Source organism: Callorhinchus milii, unplaced genomic scaffold (genome assembly GCF_018977255.1).
Source record: "Callorhinchus milii isolate IMCB2004 unplaced genomic scaffold, IMCB_Cmil_1.0 Scaffold23, whole genome shotgun sequence".
Classification (NCBI taxonomy): Eukaryota; Metazoa; Chordata; class Chondrichthyes; order Chimaeriformes; family Callorhinchidae; genus Callorhinchus; species Callorhinchus milii.
This window is the reverse complement of record NW_024704764.1, coordinates 9,659,260-9,679,091: the sequence shown is the minus strand read 5'-3', so window position 1 is coordinate 9,679,091 and position 19,832 is coordinate 9,659,260. Positions and strand designations below refer to the sequence as shown.

General features: G+C 40.7%; 1 protein-coding gene across 1 annotated transcript in view; it reads left to right on the top strand.

The window, feature by feature from the left end:
* The window catches only part of LOC103187735 (protein TANC2), a 140,033-nt gene that overhangs the window by 75,959 nt on the left and 44,242 nt on the right, over nt 1-19,832 (top strand). Inside the window, exons 8-9 of the mRNA XM_042343161.1 lie at nt 286-546; nt 18,603-18,728. Coding sequence (XP_042199095.1) covers nt 286-546; nt 18,603-18,728 — 387 coding nt within the window. The remainder of the gene's footprint in view (nt 1-285; nt 547-18,602; nt 18,729-19,832) is intronic.

The following is a 19,832-nucleotide window of genomic DNA, read 5'->3' as shown; positions in this document are numbered from 1 at the left end:
GAAGTGGTTCATCTTTAATGCTGTACACATTGTTTGACCTTTTTGTGCTTTGTACTATACAATAAATGTATTCTAATGAGTACGCTGTTTTAAATGCTGCTGACCTGCATATGCAAGAACTCTGCTAATAGTAACCTGATGTAAACGAGGGGGGGGTTCAACAACAACATCGTCAAATTGCATTTCCATAGTGCCTTTCACGTCAGGAAATGCTCAACAGATAATGCTCAAGTTCGTTTGCACACCCCATAAAACAATCCTTCAATCTTTGCCCCTCATCTGCAGCCACGTTGACAAGCTATTCAGAAAATGTCGAGCATTCCAAATATGGCGGCGAGAGCAGCAAGGAATCAAGCTCGAGGGTCAACCTTAAGCCCTGGCATCAGAAATCAGGCCTGGACTCCTGCCTGTACCGAGTGGATGAGAATATAGCCGGTTCCACCTTCAGCCTGAATAAATTCCCAGAAAGAAACCTGGAGACCGTCTCATCTCAGTCTGTCCACTCCATCCCTCTCTACCTGATGCCTCGACCGAATTCTGTAGCAGGTAAGAGTCGAAGTTTAGTCTTCAAAATGTTTGAAACTGGTATTCAGTTTTTTGGCTCTGAACAAAATGTTATTGGGACCATATTAGAGATTTATTGCAGCTAAAATCTCAGTCAATTCACAAACCTTGGAGATGTAGACGTGGCCTGACGTTGTGAGCAAAGCCCTATATACAGTAAAAGTCCCGCCGCTTCCATGCCATGACAAACATTATTGGAATGCTGTCATCTCAAGTCACAGTGTTTATGATGTACTCCATGACAAAATTATTGGCCTTTCAAAAAAAAAAGTAGCTCTTTGAACATTAAAGTTAGTTAAAAATTATTGAAAAATAAGAGACCATTGGTGTGTACAATTGGGGTGTACAAGGTTTGAGTATCGTGATTTATGCACCTTTTGTAAAAATCTCCCTACAGTAATCCTTCATTCTTAAATTGGACACAACCCAACAAATTTTAAAATAAAGACTCAATTAAAAAATCAAAAAATTAAAGTACTTTTATGTAACTTTTCCCATTTCCCTACACCAGAATGCTAAGTATTTGCCTCCCAGTTGTATAATTAAAGTTTGCGCTGACCCTTTATACTTTACTGGCTAGAGTTCCTTTCAGGATTGGTTAATGTTGTAAGGAAGTGTTTTCCCTTTGATTGATTGCGCCTGACTTCCATGTAGCAGATATTAATCAAAGAACTCTCGAGCCAAGTACTTACTGCTCCTTTAATCAGGCGAAAAGAACAGAACCTCCCTCTTAACCAGGTAGTTTGGCTGCTGTGGGTTCCCTGAAAGCCTTTTGCTCACACACATCTACAGCTGCCAGAGGGAAAAGCTGGTGCTACAGCAGTCTATTAGAGAGCGCAGAAGCAAATTAGAAACCATAAAGCAATGGGAAAAATGCCAAAAGATTGGGAGGAAAAATAACATGGAGCATTTAGACTGGCCTAATGTGAAGGTAGTTAGTAAAAGCAAACTCAATTTGTGACTGAAAACGTAGCATGTAGTTTTGATTTTCAGGAAATATAATGTTGGGATTATATATACTTAAAAATACTTAGTACCCAAATTCTTAGAACGTTGTACAACAAAATTACAGTCAATGTAAAGTCACTGTGCCCAGAATCTATGACTGCTTTGTGACACAAAACATAGTCAATTCACATTACAGTATATCCTGTGGAGTGCTTTAAGATATCTCAATGACATGATCAGGCGCTATATCAAATGCAAGAATTATTATCACCATGATTTCTGAAGTATTACATTTGTTGCCTCTTGAGTTTGTATTTCATCACATTCTCCCCCAATTAGATTCTTTTATATTTTCTTTCCCCTTCATCCTGAACTATAACTACTGCAGTACATGATTCATAATCTCTGTGCAAGAGGCTCCTTCTTCTTAATTTAAAAAAAAAGCTTTGTGAAGTTCTCCTGGAGTTCTGAATTCAAACCTCGGTGTACTATTACTTCATGAGAAGAAAGGATCTGCCTTCATTTTAATTGGAAAAAAAAACCTCATTTCATCATACATTGAAATCTGTCATTTATTCCATAACAGCGCCACCTGTTCCTTTATTAAAAAAGTCTTGAATTTATTCCGTGCAGACCACAAATAGTCAATCTGTCTCGCAGTAATCTCAATGGGGAGCTTGCGAAGGATACAAAATAGTCAAGGCATGGCGGTGTTGGTATTAAATGATATGCAGTGCATTACATCAGTGTACATCTGAGACTTATTCTCTTGCTGTATCAGCAGTCCTGGGGAATGTTGTGATTGTTCATCACGGAATTGGCACTTTCATGTAACTGCTGAGATTCTAGCTTTTACAATGGTATTTCTTCAGTCCTTTATAGGTTCTGCACGTATGATATCACATCAAATTCCTCATGTGCCCCCAATGTTTTCCACAGTTCCCTTTTAATGACTTTTCCAGTAGCCAGAAGGTGAATTGGAATTTGAGATTGATATTTTTGTGGTTCGGTAATGTATGCAAGTTGAACGAAAATGCAGGGGAAGTCTAGAGAAGGGAGATTAGAGCAGCTTTTAAATGTGAATTTAAAACCGTGCTTACAGTCTCCCCTCTCTCCCCGGCTCAGAGTCGAGCTCAGCCACTGTTAAGCGCTCTGAGACACTACCCCACTCGCTATAGGGCGCTATATAAATGCAAAGTGTTTTGGAATACGTTCTTTGCTAAAAGTGTATTTAAATAGTGTTTATACTGTAGGTAGTCACTCAAAGGCTCTTTCCATTCTCGTTTCCTTAGAACAATTCACATAGAAATCCCAAGATTATTCTTGTCAAGTACTTCATCTTGAAACCAATTGCATTGTGGCAGAAAATGTGAGTTCTTGCAGACATTAACAGACTTAAACCACTTCACAATTTTGAGATGGGTGCGAAAGGATAACTAGAAAAAAAAACTCTTCTATTTCCTCTGGGTATCTTGATTTCCCCCACTGACCATTTTCTTACGCCTCAACTCATTGTGTTGTTTTATGTGTCTGTGTGCTTACTCCCTGCTACACTGCCCTCGAGTTAAAGCTGGTGATCGATATACAGTGTATGAAAAATCAGTAGGGTGTAGCTGCTGTCTTTTACACAGTACCTGAAACTGGGAATCGAGTGGCATTTTGTACATCTTGGGCACTGAATTCAAAATTAAATCATTTTCAGCAATGTTTCGGTTGCTCTCCTTCAGATCACGACCTTGCCTGTGTGTGTATACTCATAATTCCATCAATGATAAAATGTTGTGGTGAATTGCAGGATATTATAATTGACGAGAAGTTTACAATAATAACCCTTTGCATTTGATATAGCGCCATGTGTCGTTGAGACATCTCAAAGCGCTTCACAGGTTATACTGTAAAGTGGTTTAATTCGGCATACACCAATCTACACATGCTCTCTCGGACCAAATACTGTAGTAAATTTGAGTATCCCAATCTTGGATCTCACTGCATGAAGACATTCCCCAGATAAAATCAACATTCACTTCCCGGCTGTTTGTGGGACATCGCTGTGTGCAAATTGGCTGCTGCATCAGCCTCCAAAATACAGTCACTAAAAAAAGCCACTTTACACTAAAAAATTCTGTGAAGCTCTTTGAGAAATTTGGTTAGTCAATCTACGACTGTTTGTGGGACAATGCTGTGCGCCACCGACTGCCGTATTTTGTCCACAAAATACACATTCAGTCCACTTCACAATATATTCTGTGAAGCGCTTTTAGACGTCTCGATGATGTGATAAAGCGCTATATCAAATGCAAGGATGATTACTATTATTATCAACAGCGTTATTTGCTTTTGATTCAGCAATAGGAGTGCTGTCTGTGTTTTGTACTGACTGTTTTTCCCCAGTGTCTCTGAGTAACTGAGTAAGTGAAAATTTTATAATTTGTATAAATTGGTCTGTATATCTGGGATGCTCATTGTTTTTCAACACTACATTATGAATATATTTACATATTACCGCAGAAGTGTGTTGCCATTGAAAATCTGTTCCTTCCCTTTAAGACTAAATTTAGGAGCCAGTGTAGAAAGTTGTGAGGTTTGGACCATCTTATAATAATCCTATCATAATAACCCTTAGATTTTATTCAATACTTTATCACGTCATCTAAACGTCTTGGAAGCGCTTCACAAGATTTTACTGTAAATTGTAGTGACTGTATTTCTTAACCAGAAGGACATACGGTCTTTGGAGATTGTAGTCTATATATCAGAGTATGTTTAATGTACCTACAGGTTTGTCATGTTCTCAGAAGTGAGAATTTATGTATGTTATGGACAATTGCTTTTTGAAGACGTTGTGCTTAGGGAGTCCAGCAAAAAAAAATTCTAATAGATTCAGCATTGACGCTCAGGCTCCCATTACAAAGAACTGCTGAATTAGTTCATTGTATAAGTCCATGGTACATTTAGGTTGGGTTTACTGTGAGAGGATTTGATACTGTAGTTCTTCATAGAAGTTCCTCTTGCTCAACCATGAATAAAACATGGATTGTCTTTGGAAAGCTTTACTGTGACTTTCAAAATAAAGAACAGTAAGCACTTAAACATCCAGCGTCCCCCCTTTTCACAGCAGTGTTCCTCACCTTGTCCTTTGTTACCCACCAGGGATCTGAGAGTTTTATTGCTAGTTAAATGCCTTAGGGGTAATCTTTAATAAACCATTGCACCAAACAGCAAAGAAAGGAAGTTAACAAAATAACCCAAATATAAAGTGACACCTTTTTTGATGGTAAAAGCTGTTATTTGAAGCAATCTTTATTTGGGAAGGGAATTTCCCCATGGTACAGTAAATATACTGAATACTGTACCACTGGGATTAGATTGAATGGTTTTGCAAGCTTTGCCTTTAGCAAAAATATTCTGGAATCCCTTTACTTATTTTACTGATGGGAAGTGATTTTAGTCCGCATTCTCCGCCTACTCTGGCGGGTAGGTCGGTAACCAGAGGACACAGATTTAAGATAATTGGCAAAAGAACCAGAGGGCAGATGAGGAATTTTTTTTACCCAGAGAGTTGTTACGGTCTGGAATGCACTGCCTGAAAGGGCGGTGGAAGCAGATTTGACAATAGCTTTCAAAAGGGAATTAGATAGGTACTTAAAAAGGAAAGATTTGCAGGGCTAGGGAGTAAGTGTGGAGGAGTGGGACTAGTTGGGAGCTGAATGGTCTCCTTCTGTGCTGTAAAATTCTATGATTCTGTTACTCTCTATTCATGTTCTGCTCATTATTCCCGTTATGTATTTAGGATATTGTCTGCTAAACTAAAATGATCTATTTATGGATTTGCCTTCAAGTGAAATAATTGGATCTTGTTGTTGTCACAACCATCCTGTTGCTTTCAAAGCAGCTGTTTGTTGAAAATGTCACCATTCTATTAACAACTCCCAGGAAATGCAGTCACCCACGTGGCTGTTGGATATGGGATTACTGTGTTGTTCCTTCCTGGCTTTTTAAAAAATGAATAGTTCAAATTAAATTCCACGATTGTGGCACCTCTGTGGCTCCTCAGTTTCACCCGACTGTGCAGTGGTTCAGGATTAACTTCTCTCTCCCTCTGCGGGGAAGCATTTAGCGGCAGCTGCCTCTGTCTGGTGACGTAGCCACAATAGGAGCCTCAGTGCGTGGCCAATCATGGATGCTACGGCTTCCTTGGTGCCGGAGGTCGGAGCATCAATGTATTTTGCCACCTTTCAGCTGTACTTGCACCCTGTGATTGCATTCTCCGTGAAGGTGTAAATACCTGAAACTGTAGGTGCAGGTTTTAAATCCAGACCCCCTTCAGTAGTGGAGTCCAATTTAAAGGCATCCTTGCAACAGCTCACCTGGGGTCTGGGGTAAACAGATGTGTTGCTTGTTTGAGGGAGAGGAAGGATTGTGGGAGTTAATGTGGTCCTTTATCAGAGGTCACTGTATTAGTTTATAGAAGCAGTGTTAGCTGTAGTAGATTTTACTGAACTGGTTTGGAATAGATCTCTTAACTCATCACCCGGCTTAACCCAAACTGCTGCGACTATACACAATTGATCGGGGGGAAATCTACGAGGGTTAGGGTTGTTTAATAGTTTGAAGCTTCCAGCATCTGTAAATTGTACTTTTTTTTGTGTAAAAGTATGGTACACGTTTGCCTCGCTGCCAAAATATAGGTAGGTCTGTTTAAGGTAGTGGTTAGTAGCTGGCACTGTTTTGGTCAATTTCAGCTTAGAATCTAACTCAAAACAGTAAAGAAGGATAATCATGTTTCAGGAGAGGAACTTTGTGCATCAGTGAGACTCTGACCCCAATCTTTGCTGGTCGAATGCATGAGGGATGAGGGTAAATAATAAAACATTCTGGAAAATGTGGTTTGGGGCCTCTGGAGGCTAGGATGAAGTTGTAATCCTCAAAGGTTGCATTCTCTTACAGTTGAGTAAGGGCTTCTTTTGGGTTAAGCCGAACAAGAAAGACAAATCTCTGAAATATTTGACTTAAGACGCATTTGATTTATTACGTTGGTTTTCTAATCTATTTTGAAGATTGTGGGTGTCTTATTTGAACTTTAAGCCAAATGGATTGCCTGTTTAGAAATACTTACTTGTGTGGACTGTTCCCCAGAAGCCATTCCTTAGCTCGCATTATTCTGTGACAGAACAGTAAACACGCCAAAGAGTTTGTGTTCAGAAATATCCAGAGATCCTTGTCTATTGTTCAGGTCTACCTGCAGTATTCCTAATACTGTTAAACAATAATTAGAAATCTTTGAAGTAATGTCCCCGACGCAACGATCACTTGTTCCATTATAGCATCTTCATTGGGCTTGTGTGGTCCAGACGCAGGGCAGGGCTATCATCACAGTGCATGAAATAGGTCTCTTAATTAAAAAAAAACTGTACCCCGTGACTCCTGCTGCTGTTGAAGTTGTGGAAGATAAAGTTTGTTGCAAAATAGTAAACCGAGCATCTGTCGCTGAATGCAAGTGTTTCATTCGTTTGCGCTGGCTGTATTAGGGTCAAGTGAAACTGGACGGGATTGTAGGCAGAGAATGTGATGTGGCAGCTGTGCGATTGTGAGTCTGAGCAACTACGAGACGACCGAAGCTTGTAACAGCTGCAGCTCAATATGGCTTCATTCTACCTGCCAACGCTCCGGGCTGAAGGGCCACAGACCAAACAGGGATAACCATACAAGGTAACCTGGAATGTGGGGCTTGTGAGGATTTATTGGATGGGGGAAGAGGAGGACGATAGTTTCACAGTATTTGTGTGCTGCCTTTGTCTTGGTTTTCAAGTGGAGCCTGTGGTTTAAAAGGGCAAGGAACAAACACATGGCTACTCTTGATCCTGAAACAGCCTCCAGAAACTACGCGCTGACGACTTGCATTGGAGGCACTAATACCTCATAGGATTAGCAACACTGAAGCAGGGCACGCTCTGCTCTGACTACTAGTTTACCAAATTGAACTGCAGAATCACCAGCTTTTAACGCGCATCAGACAAAACTCAAGCCAAATAAATGTCTTGATTGATGAAGATAAAATGTACAGCGGCGTTTTATCTTGTTAGTCTGAATTGTGTGTCGAGTTTTGTGGTATCATAACATGTTAAACGATATTATCTGGAGCCTCGTCCTGTCTTAGTTCAGCATAGGTTTGCTCGACCTATAACTTTAACTGTTTTAAGTGTTAGAGTGTTAAGGCTGGAAATCAGGAAAGGCCCATCCCAGAGCAGTCCTGTACCACCGAGCCAGGAACCCTGAGATGCTATCCTGCATGAAGGGCGTTAAATAAATGCAAGTTCTTGTTATAGTCAGGAACTCCTGTCTTCACCATCAGTCGGCCAAGCAGGACGTCGAAGGGAGTCATTATAGAATTTAAAATCAGAAATTTATTTAAGGAATATTAAGGTGGGGATTTCCTTCAGTTATTATTTTTAAGTTTGGCCATTGAGTACATGATTGATTTTCAGTTATGTGACATATTTGGATCAGAGCTGTATTTTCTTACCACCACTGTTATGGCTGCTCTGACATTTCCCATGTGGGTGAATCAGGCGACAGGAAGGAAATGTTTGTATGTTTTTATTNAAAAAAAGCCCATGTGCCGTGGGGTGAAGGGATGTCTGTCTCAGTGATTCTACTCACAGTGAGTTCCTGATATCAGCCATGTTGTACGAAATTGACCACAGAAAGGTGTGTGTATGTGTGTGTCTGCAGGCTCAGCTGTTCTTCTTCAATAAGATCCTTTCACCTGCTCTGTAGATGATAGCAAAAAAAAGTGAAAGGATCTTTCGGAAACTTGCCATCACTCGGCAGACATTGAATGGAAATTAAGGTGTACGTGAAGCAGAAAGTTTGCTGAGGGCTGCAAATGCCCCCGAGCCACAATGCCCTACAGTGTGCAGACTGCTAGCACTGGTATCTACTTGTAAATTGGATCACATCTCTGGCTGCTCTAGGTTTGCTCGATTAGTGTCTCGGGTGCACAATTCGGTTGTGTCAGGCTTTGCTGACCACGGAAGCATTGTTCCTTGGAAAGGTGTAATTGGGTGTTTTCTGGAATGTCACTGTATGGAATATTGTAGTGTGGATAATAATCAATGGTGAGCTGCGGTTTACCACATCATAAATTACTAAGCGATATTAAAAAGTATCTAACCTGGTGTCTGTCTCACGTTGATTTATTGTTAAGGTAAACCACACTCAAAAGTTATACTGTATATCTGATTTGTTCGTTGTTGTGAATTAGGCTGGAGAAGAGAAAGGCTAAATAATGTGTTCCAAAGATATGCAGTATCGCAAATCATCTCCAGACTGCGAGCTGTAAAAAAAACACTCATTGCAGTTGCCAATATTTTAAGGCAAAAATTCTTTGGAAGAAAATGTAGCAAGTGGCCAATATTAACTTGCAGCTTATTGCCGAGTCCAAATAATAGTAATAATAATCCTTGCATTTGATATAGCGCTCTTCACATCTTCTAGACGTCTCAAAGCGCTTCACAGAATAGACTGTAAAGTGAATTTGACTGTATATTTGTGGGCAAAACGCGGCAGCCAATTGCGCACAGCAGCGTCCCACAAAGAGTTGTGGATTGAAAATGACCAATTTATTATTGTTTTGTTTTGGAGGGATTATTATTAGGTGTGTGGAGTAAGGAAACTTGTCCAAGGTTTCGTCCTCTGCCTGGAATTGAACCCAGGTGTCTCTCTTGCAAGGCGAGCGCTCTAATCATTGAGCTGAAGGACTCCACTAACTACATCATGGGATCTTTATAGACCTTTTAAGCCTTTTTATTATTAAATTCTGATACTTCCAAAGATTAATATGTCTTTCAGGTTATGTTTGTTCACCGAATAATTTTCTAATGCCTAGTAGTCAATATCTGCTTTAGATCACCCCTCAGAGAGAGGAGTGATACAACAGTCTCAAACTGTGTTTATGCTAGAAAAATCCACTCCAGCAGAGTTAAATTGCACTTCATCTACAAAACGGTTGCCCTCTCCTTCACCTCCATCTCCAGTCTGTAATCCATCATTGTTCTGCTTCCCTGCTCCAGCTGATTTTTTTTTTGTCCTAGGAATTCCCTGCCCCACTGTGTGCATCTCCCATCAGAAAAGGCATCTTATTTTCTTTTTAGGATTCATTTGTTTGACTTGGAAGTTAAATGAATAGTGCACCATAGCAGCATCAGTCGCATCGCAGCCTGCGGATGAGAGAAGAGTGGGTGCTGCTTAGTGCTTCTGTCTGTAATAGGCAGGAAAAATCACTTTAAAATAAATGTAAATAAAGTATAAGGCAATCACTTACATTAGGTTAGTGATTGGTGTCTTATAGAAAATCGGTCTCATGTGGTGTAGATATCAACAACGACAAATTTCATTTGTATAGTACCCTTCAAGTTGGGAGGACATCCCAAGGCGCTGGACAGTCACAGGGTTGGGACTGGGAGGGATAGAGGGCTGGGAGGGGTAGGAGGGTGACAGAAGACTGTGCTGTTACACTGCCCGAATTCCCGTAACTTACTGTTCGAAATGTGCACAGCTTGCACGTGATCCAGTGGATCCCTCACAGACAATCCAATTTTCTTGTTAAAGTGAATCAGATATGCTTCTTTTCTTCACCCTGTAAGTAGGACTGTTGATTTTTGGCACAGGGTACTATACAAATATGTTTTCTCAAATAATGATTTTTTCCCCCGATTTTAAAGAAAAGATAATTACCAGCTTCCTGAAGAGAGGCAGTCAATTAAATTTACAGTATATTCTATGAAGAGCTTTGAGGTGTCTTGAAGTTGTGATAAAGCTCTGTATCAAATGCAAGGATTATTATTATTATAGTCTTCATGCTTTCACACTGCTGGATTTAGACAGCCTGGGAATGAAGGTCATGTGCAGTTTCCCACCCTCCAGTCACATCCTGAATAAAGAGCAAAGCGCTCAGCCCATTGTCTGCATATCAGTGAACTTGAACTTCCTGAACTTAAACTGTATTATTGTTCTCCATAGAATTTTCCTTTACTACTTGCCTCTGAGGACAGAGTTATGCCAGTTGTTGAAATTTCAGATGAAGTCAGTAATAGGATGTGATGCATCGGTGCTCTGCCTTCATGTTTCCAGCCAACTAGAAAATCTCAGTAATAAAAACAGACGTCGCTGGGAACACTCAGCAGGTCAGGCAGCATCTATGAAGAGGGGAAAGTGAGTTAACGTTTCAGGTTAATGACCTTTCGTCAGAAAATCTCGGTAGTCAGGTTACTAAGAAGACTCCTAGCAAAGTGGCCAGCCAACCTTACCAATAGCTGTTCACATTGGAAGTTGAGAACGGAGCAGTGCAGTTCAAAGAATCGTAGAATTATACAGCACAAAGGGAGGCCATTCGGCCCATTGTACCTATGCCGGCTCTTTGAAAACAGCTATCCAAATCAATCCCACTCCCCCGCTCTCTCCCCACAGCCCTGCAAATTTGTCCTCCCCAAATAATTATCTACTTCTCTTTAAAGTTGTTATCGAATCGGCTTCCACCACCTTTTCAGGCAATGCATTCCAGATCCGAACAACTGTGTGAAAACATTTCTCCTCACCTCCCCCTTGTTTCTTTTAACAACTATTTTCAATCGGTATCCTCAGGTTACCGACCCACCCTCCAGTGGAAATAGTTTCTCCTTGTTCACCCTATCAAAGCCCTCATAATTTTGAAAACTTATATTAAGTCTCTTCTTAACCCCCTTTGCTCTAAGCAAAATAATCCTGGCTTCTCTCGCCTCTCCTGATAACTGAAGCCCCTCATTCCTGGTACCATCCTGGTAAATCTCATTTGCACCCTCTCCAATGCCTTGACATCCTTCCTAAAGTGTGGGGCCCAGAACTGAACCCAGTCTCTCGCTGAGGCCTAACCAGTGTTTTAAAACGCTTCATCATAACTTCCTGACTTTTGTATTCAATGCCCCTATTTACAAAGCCTAGTATCCCGTTTTTTTAACAGCTTTATCTGCCTGTCCTGCCACCTACAAAGATTTACTATATGAACCCCCAGGTCTCTCCTTCAACCCCTTTAAGATTCTACCGTTAGCTTATATTGCCTCGCCTCATTCTTCCTCCTAAAATGCATCACTTCGCATTTATCATAAGCCTCCTTTTTCTGGTTTATTGTAATCCCAATTTCCTTATTTATCCAGGGAGGTTTGGATGCCCTACCTTTCCTCTTTATGGGAATGTATTTGTTCTGTCCCTGAACTATGTCCTGCTTGAAGACTTCCCATTGCTTGTTAGTTGTTTTACCTGCCAATTTTTATTTTCAGTCCACCTTGGCTATGTTCCTTTTTAACCCACTGAAATTAGCCCTCTTGCAGTTGAGTATCTTCACTTTTGATTGTTCCCTAAGTACTCCAAACCTTATGATATTGTGCTCACTGTCGTCCAGATGCTCTCCTACTGAAACCTGCTCTATTTGCCCCACTTCATTCCCCAGAACTAAATCCAGCATGGGTGCAGGGAGAGACATTGATGTGGTAATAACTTGGAAAAAGATGAGAGATCTAGGGATGGTAATGAGGTAGACAGCCAGGGAGATTATTACATGGTGAGGCTAGCCACAGCACTGCCTGAGATGCAAGAAACCCAGCACAATCTGCACTTAATTTGGGAGGACTCTTTGAACAGCAAAGTCTGAGTTACTGACAAATATTTTAACCATTACTGAAAGGATCGTACAATGGCTTTCTTATCCTTAACACAACTTGATGTGTTTTCAGTTGAGAAAAGAGAAGTATTAATTGAATGTATTTCAAGCTGTCATTGTAATACTGTCCTCTTAAGTGTTCTGGAAGTGTTAATTAAGATATAAGAATCCTTATCAGTGAGAATCGTGGAGTGTTCAGGCTGATATTACAAGGTGAAGCTGGTCATGATACTGTAAACTTGACTTGAGTTTGAGAAACTCTGTGCTCAGTCCAGGAATGCGTTTCGAACAGCTTGATGTAATGGGTTACAGATGGCTGACTAAATGATTTCCTCTGGGATAAGAAACCCTTCTTTTTTTTTATTTTTCTCTTAAGCTTCAATGTGGAACAAATCAGTACAAACAAACTTTATTTTGAATTAAAAGAAGCTTAACAAGAGGAGAATGGCTAGATTACAACAATAAGGACAACTACAGTATTTGTCGCTGTACAGAATTACTATGTAAAAAAAATAGTCTCAGCTGATTACACAGACAATTGTGCTGTTGTCTGTGTACATCATCCCCTTTGTGCTCTCAGACCTATACAAGGCCGCCTCACATATAGTGTGGTTTTAAGACTTCCTGAAGTTTATCATCATCTTGAATGTCTGATCAGAAAATATGTGATCACAAAGTTTATGGATATTGATGTTACTGTGCAAGATGCTGACATCTGTGTCTGGAGGATATATCAACCGGTGATGTAACCAGCAGGATATGATCCCCAGGTCCATACTGATAGATGACTGTTTATTCATTGATTGATTCCATGTGCCCAAGTATTCATTTGCAGAGAGAATAGCTTATTTGTATTGTTATTTGAATTACTAAAGAAAATAATATATTGTCCCTATTCACTCACAAACACACAGTTTGTCCGGTGAAGACTTTAGGATGACCTCGCGATGTGAAAGCGCTACACCAAATGGAAGGATTATTATTATATTTCCAACACAAACACTAGGCACATTAAAAATAATTTGAACAGGTGCCTGATTTTTTTATTTCAATTGGAATTAATGAATTTGGGGATTCAATTGACCAACTAATCAATTATTGCTGACTCCAACTGATCTCGGCCCCAGTGACAGTGTGGTGGACACTTTGCTCAATGTACCAGAGTAGACAGTTGGTTTCAAGCCTTTGTGTTGCTGACTGTGCTCTGGGTTGACACCCTGCGTGAAGGGCGCTGTATCAGTGCAAGTTGTTATTGTTGACTAAGCCAATTGTACAAAGTTAATCAGATCTGCCTCGTTGCCTTTATTCCCAGTTGTAAACCAGTAATACTCATTTTAAAAAAAAATGACTTTTGTCTCTTCTGACATAAGTCTTCATATGGCGAGTGGGTTTTGTTGATGTTGTGTAGAATACGTGGGGAAATGGACAGTGGTTAACAATACATGGAGATACTGAATCTCTGATAAGATGTGGTTCTTGCCACTTATTGAGGTATGTAGACCACGAAGCCTTTCATGCAGTTGTTTTTTGTACTTACATTAATTTGTACTTTTGAGTATTGGATTTAGTTGAGCCCTGTGACTTGATGGAAGAATGTCCTACGGGTTGCTAGCCACTACTCAATAGATCACACACGACCTCAATGCCATTGGGTTTATCTAGGCCAAGTAGAGTGGATAGCCCCCTTTAGACTGTGAGTCCCAGAAGAGATGAAGCCAGTATGGTGTGAAAGTAGAGTTGCTGAAGATGCATTTTGGAACGTTCTAATTATAGTGTGACACAGTATCAAAGAAAACAGCTTATGCTTCCCATTCCCCAGGGGAATGACTATTTTGAAGCCCGGTTTCATGCCGTTCGCTCTGTCAGGTTTCCGGTAACTAATAACGGTGAGTGAATAAGCAGTGTTAAACCATCCTGTTTTGTGCAGAGAGTGTTGATGGGTGCAAGGGAGTGAGACAAAAAGAGAAGTAACCAGTGTCATACAACAGCGTTCTGCAGTGAGGAGGAAATGGAGCTACGGTGTAGTGCTGTCAGACTGTGAGGAGTTATTAGAAAAGCAGCATGTTAATGAGAGGGTCGGCAATACCCAATTTTTCACTTAAAGCTTTTGTTTTCTTTGTGCTTTGGATTAAGTAGGTGCTTTGCTAGCAATAACATTAAGGCCAGGGAGCAGATTTGCCAGAAGCATTGCAAAATTTTCATATTCTCTTCTGCAAAAGATGGATGGAATGGACCAAAAGCAGTTGAGCCGGACTTCACAATGAAATCTTGATTCACCAAAAATATCCCAAAAACCACACGTTTGTATTTCTCAGATTTTTCAACAATGATTGAATAATCAAAGTTAACTAAAGCTTAACTAAATAAATAACTAATAATTTGGTCACTCAATCCATACCGTTTGTGGGTTACTGCTGTGCGCAATTGGCTGCCACGTTTCGCCCACAAAATAAACAGTCAATTCACTTTACAGTATATTCTGTGAAGTGCTTTGAGACGTCTTGAAGACATAATTAGGTACTATATCAAATGCAAGGATTATTATTATTATTACTGATCCCAGTCATGTTAATATTACAGTTGTATCACATCTCTGTGAGCAGTCAGACTGCTCTGAGTCGCTACCCTGCATGGAGGTTAGCGTCTCAGAGCAGTCTCACTGCTCACAGGGATGTGATACGATTGTAACATAACATGACTGGGATGAGTAACAATAATAGGCTGGACTGCACTGGAATCAGTTGACCTCCAACTAGACTATCAGGTGGGTAACCAATATATTGGGTCGTTAAATGCAATGAGCAGAAAATGAATGAGATGCATCATTGAAATGCTCACTCACATTTAGTAAATATGATGAATTGAAATTGGACACATGTTTGAGGCATTTAGTTTTGGAATCGTTTCACTTTATCTAAATAGATTTACCAGCTAATCCTCCCATGTGGTATATTTCCTGCTATAAGTGGTGCTTAATAATCTCCTCTCTTCCCTCTTCCTCAGTTTTATTAGTGTTCAGAAAAAAAATCATTTACAGCCACTTATTCTGCCACTTTCGGTTGTTGAGTGAATCCAGGTGGAGGGACAAAGCACAAACTCCTCTTAACCTCCCCAACAATAACCATCCCCTCCTAATTATCAACGCGCTTCTCATCTCTCCATCCCATATTATTACATGAGGGCTTCAAATATCTATAACCTCAGCAAACCCAATAAAAAGTTTCTTTTAAAACCGTCCATGTTTCTGTTCCTAATCCAAGTTTAACTGATGATAATCCTTCAGTCAAATGGGACTCCATATTCCATTGAGTTTACATTCAGCTTTGCTACAGAGTTAACAGGTCCCTTGCAGGTTGTAACTACGGGTAGTTTTTGAAATTTCAATCATATCTTAGCTTAATTCATGCCAGTCGATTCTCTCCATAATTCCCAGAGCGACCAGATTCCATCTCTGTAGAACAGTGTAATGCGTTCTGACCGATCATCCATTTTTAATCCCTCTATCACAGAAGCATGTGTCTATTTATACTGCTCCTTGGAATTAAAGGAACAAAATTATTGTACTAGAATTCACGTAACAGTGGTGCAGTGCTGTTATTTTTAGCATATAATAGGCCCATTTTAAAAGGCGTTCCCAAACACAGGTATATGGAAAATATGAACAAATCTTTGCATCAGTAGGGAATTCAACAGATGATTCAAATGGGGAAGTGATTGCATCACTATTCAAATGCATGTTTGCTGGTCAACTTTTGGTGTCACTGCGTCTCAGTGCACTCCTCTGAAAGGAGTATAAATGGCATTAAGTTATGGAATGTTTTTATGCATATTATGTAGTTTTGATACCATTTAATTATAAAATTGGTCTTCCATTCTAGAGGAGACTACCTCTTTTAGTTTTCTGCACTCACCGAATCAGGCCATTTCCATCATAATGAAATGTTAACTGGTGCTAACTTAAAATCACATCAATTTATGGAACTATCAAACATTTTTGTTTGTCACTCAGCGCTGAATAAATACCACTTGGAGCCAGCTGCAGAGAGACTGACTTTTAGTTACTGTATTTAATGGCCTGGCTGATGAAAACGTCAAGCTTACAATTTTCGAATTAATTTTGTGAGGGCGGGAGGGAGAGAGACTCTCTCCTTGATGGATACTTGACACACATAATGTCACGACCATGCCTGGCTAGTTTTAAGATCAGAACGGTATGAACAAGCCGCTCGAGCAATATTTCTGTTCCTTGGCAACCGAGGTGCCCAGAGGGAGAGATGTACCTGAATGACGTTTAGCTGAGTGTGAAATCACGTGCTCGGTGCATTTATACGCTCTCAGCGTTGCCGTTACTGCGTTTGAATTGACACCGCATTCTTTCTGGAATAAACTGTTTGGTGTAAATGGTGTATTTCACTCCCTCATTCTCTTGGTGTTGAGTCTCTTAAGTTCACCTCAGTAACAATCGGTCCCATGAGAGACGAGGATCTGTTTAAGGGGTTGTCTGCAGTTTAACTTGCTCGCTGGCCACCGGAGCGAGCAGGAGCTTGTGGCTTCCCGAACTTCCCAATTGTTCCTTTTAGCAATAATACTTCGGGTCATTACTTCTAGATTTCATGTTATATTTTGGGAACTGCAGGAAGCGAGAGCCCAGTTGATAACATGATAACAGGATTCGGTTGGGCCACTTAAAGGTCATAACTTCCGAAAAAAGTCTCCATCTACTGGCAGCAAATTAGTACTGAGCTAAGCTTTCAGTTTGATAAATGACCAAAAGAACAATTACTTCACTTCAAACCTCTATAGTTTGTACCTCTTCGATGGATATCTGCTCCTAACATGGGATAGAAACTGTTTTGCATTTGCTGGTATGTGATAGCCGCCTTACATACTTTGCCATTCTGTCAGTGCAGGTAGCAGTTGGCTAAGGTCAAATGTGGAGTCCTGTAGCTTATCGGTTAGAGCACTCACCTCGCAAGCGAGAGGACCTGGGTTTGATTCCCGGGCAGGTGAAACGGTGGGCAAGTTTCCTTACTCCACACACCTCTGTCTAGCAGTAAGTAGGAACCCGGTTGTTAGTCGATTTGGCGGATTGCTTTTCAGTGGGTAATAATCCCTTCAAAAAGAAATAATAATAATTTGGTCACTTAATCAATGACTGTTTGTGGGACACTGTAAATTTTATGGGCTCAACACGGCAGCCAATGGCAGTCAATTCAACTTCACAGAAGTGCTTTGAGATGTCTTAAAGACGTGCTAAGGTGCTATATCAAATGCAAGGATTATTATTATCTCCAATGAAGATATGTACGTGTCCGTGTATGTCAGCAGAATTTCAAAAGCCAAATTGTTTGTTAAAAATGCCATCCTGTTGGTATAGTTACTACTTAAGCATGTGAGAAGCTGTTCTCCATTTTCATTGCATGCAAGGTTTTGATTTTTCAATTAAATGAATTCTGGCACCACATCAAAATGTCGGCATTGTTTTCATTTGTGCATCATCAAAGGCGACAGTGAAGACTGAGGCAAAGGTTTAATTTATTCTGAGGTTTCACAAGACATCCACATATCTCTTGATCTAACTATGTGTGTGGTTAATGATGTTGTTTGAACCCCTCAATTAACGTACAATCCCTAGACAACTATTCGCTTTGAATGCTGCAAAAATGTAGAATATAAATATTTTTTAAAAATCGTCAGCTGAAAGGCAAGGCCAATAAATATTTGCTAACCCTTTTGAGTTTGTGGTACTATTCTAATAGTAATCCGCTCTTTACACTGCGATGACGGGGCCTTAATCCCCCCCACCTCGTGCCTTTCTCTCCCCAAACCCTATAGATCCCTGCAGTTTCTATCCTCACAGGGCTCCTTGTTTCCCTCCTCTCTCCCCCCGAATACTCAGATTAATTGAATGGACATCATGGTATCAGATGTGTTTTAATTGTACTCTGGCTACTGTCGTTAATGGTTTGGCTTCTGATTGTTCTCTTGTGTGTAACAGGAATTTACTGAGTTACATTGTGCAGCTTTTTTTTGCTCATTCCATCATTGACTTTCTGTTTTCTTTATTAAAAACATTCCATTTTACTTCCAACCAAACCCGAGGTGAATAATCTGTGGTTTTACACAGGAGCCCACAGCACAGCCATTCACTTTGTCCAGAGTCAAATTCTCAGCTGCTGCTTCACTGATCTATTTTTGTGAGTGCAAGTGTTTTTTGAGGTGGGGGGTGGGGGGCGTGTGTGTCTCTCTCTGAATCAAATACATCTCTGATCTCTGGTGCAGCTTGGATTTCTGGTTTTCTTCCAGGAAACAGGCTCATCTTCTGACCCCCCCCCCTCCTCCCCTCGATCGGTGATCTGCATACAAACCACTGTCAAACAATGCTGTTACTTTTCAGCTACAAGCTCCGCTCATCTGGAGGACCTGGCCTACCTCGATGAGCAGCGTCACACGCCACTGCGGACATCTCTTAGAATGCCACGTCAGCACATGGCAGGAGGCCGCACCCAGCAGGACCTGCGAGGTAAGCGGCAGCTCACACTGTGAGGCAAGGCGAAGGCCGACATGGAGTTCTGTTCTCTGTATGACTGGCCCCTTACACTCCAGCATCTGGTACTGTCTGCAGCCCCGCACGTGAATGGTTCAAAGTTGTTGTTGATGGCCTCAGGCTTCCCAGTACAGCTTTGTCCCTTGATAGAGAATGACTCCCAAGTGTTAGTTATTTAAAACCAGTCTTCCTGCATCCTGGCATGTACAATATTGCATTAGCTCACTTTCTAAGTTCTGTCTGATTAGAATCATCAGCCCTCGAACTTTGAGGGCTTCCTGTTAGGCTAGGAAACAGAAGAGATGCTTTTGTGGATTGAATTAATGGGTACAGATGCTGGATGAACAAGCTGCTCGCATGTGACCTGTCTCCTGTTAGATACCATCCTTAGTTAATGGGGACAGTATTTGTACAATCCACGTGGACTGTTTCATTTCTTTATCCTCTAATGATGTAATATTTACAAAAAGGAATTACATTTATGAGCTCCTTTCATGTTGAAAGAACGTCCCAAGTCAATGTTGGCCCCCTCACCCGACAAATTAGAGCCAACTGCTTTTGTTTCAGGCCAATAGACTGAGATATAGACCATCAAATATCACATTTGGCCATGTTCTTGTATCTCAAACAAACGCTTTATGAGCAATTTTATTTGTAACCACGTCTTGCGTGTGGATTTAACATATTCCAAGAGATGCTTCGACCCAAACATTGCCAACCTTTTACCATTATTTGGGTGCTGATTGCACCCTAGCTTTCACTGGTCATTCCCATCCCCACACCTGGAAAGGATTGAGGGTAGTTGTACTCCAGGGTGACTGCTGGTAATAACAGCTTCTATCCCAATTCTGGCAAGTGAACTGCAGTGACTCTTCCCAAACATCAAAGACCCTTCTGTGTGGTAGGATGCCAGAAAAGGCACTTAAAGTCATGCCAAAAGTGGGTCGCATGAATACCCGATTCTAGCCAGCTGAGATGAATGGACCTTTCCTTCTTCAGAAGATGCTATACATTGAACTACACAGTCTTCTTTACCATAAATGTTTATAAAAAAGGGTGCAGTGAAACCAGATGGAGATA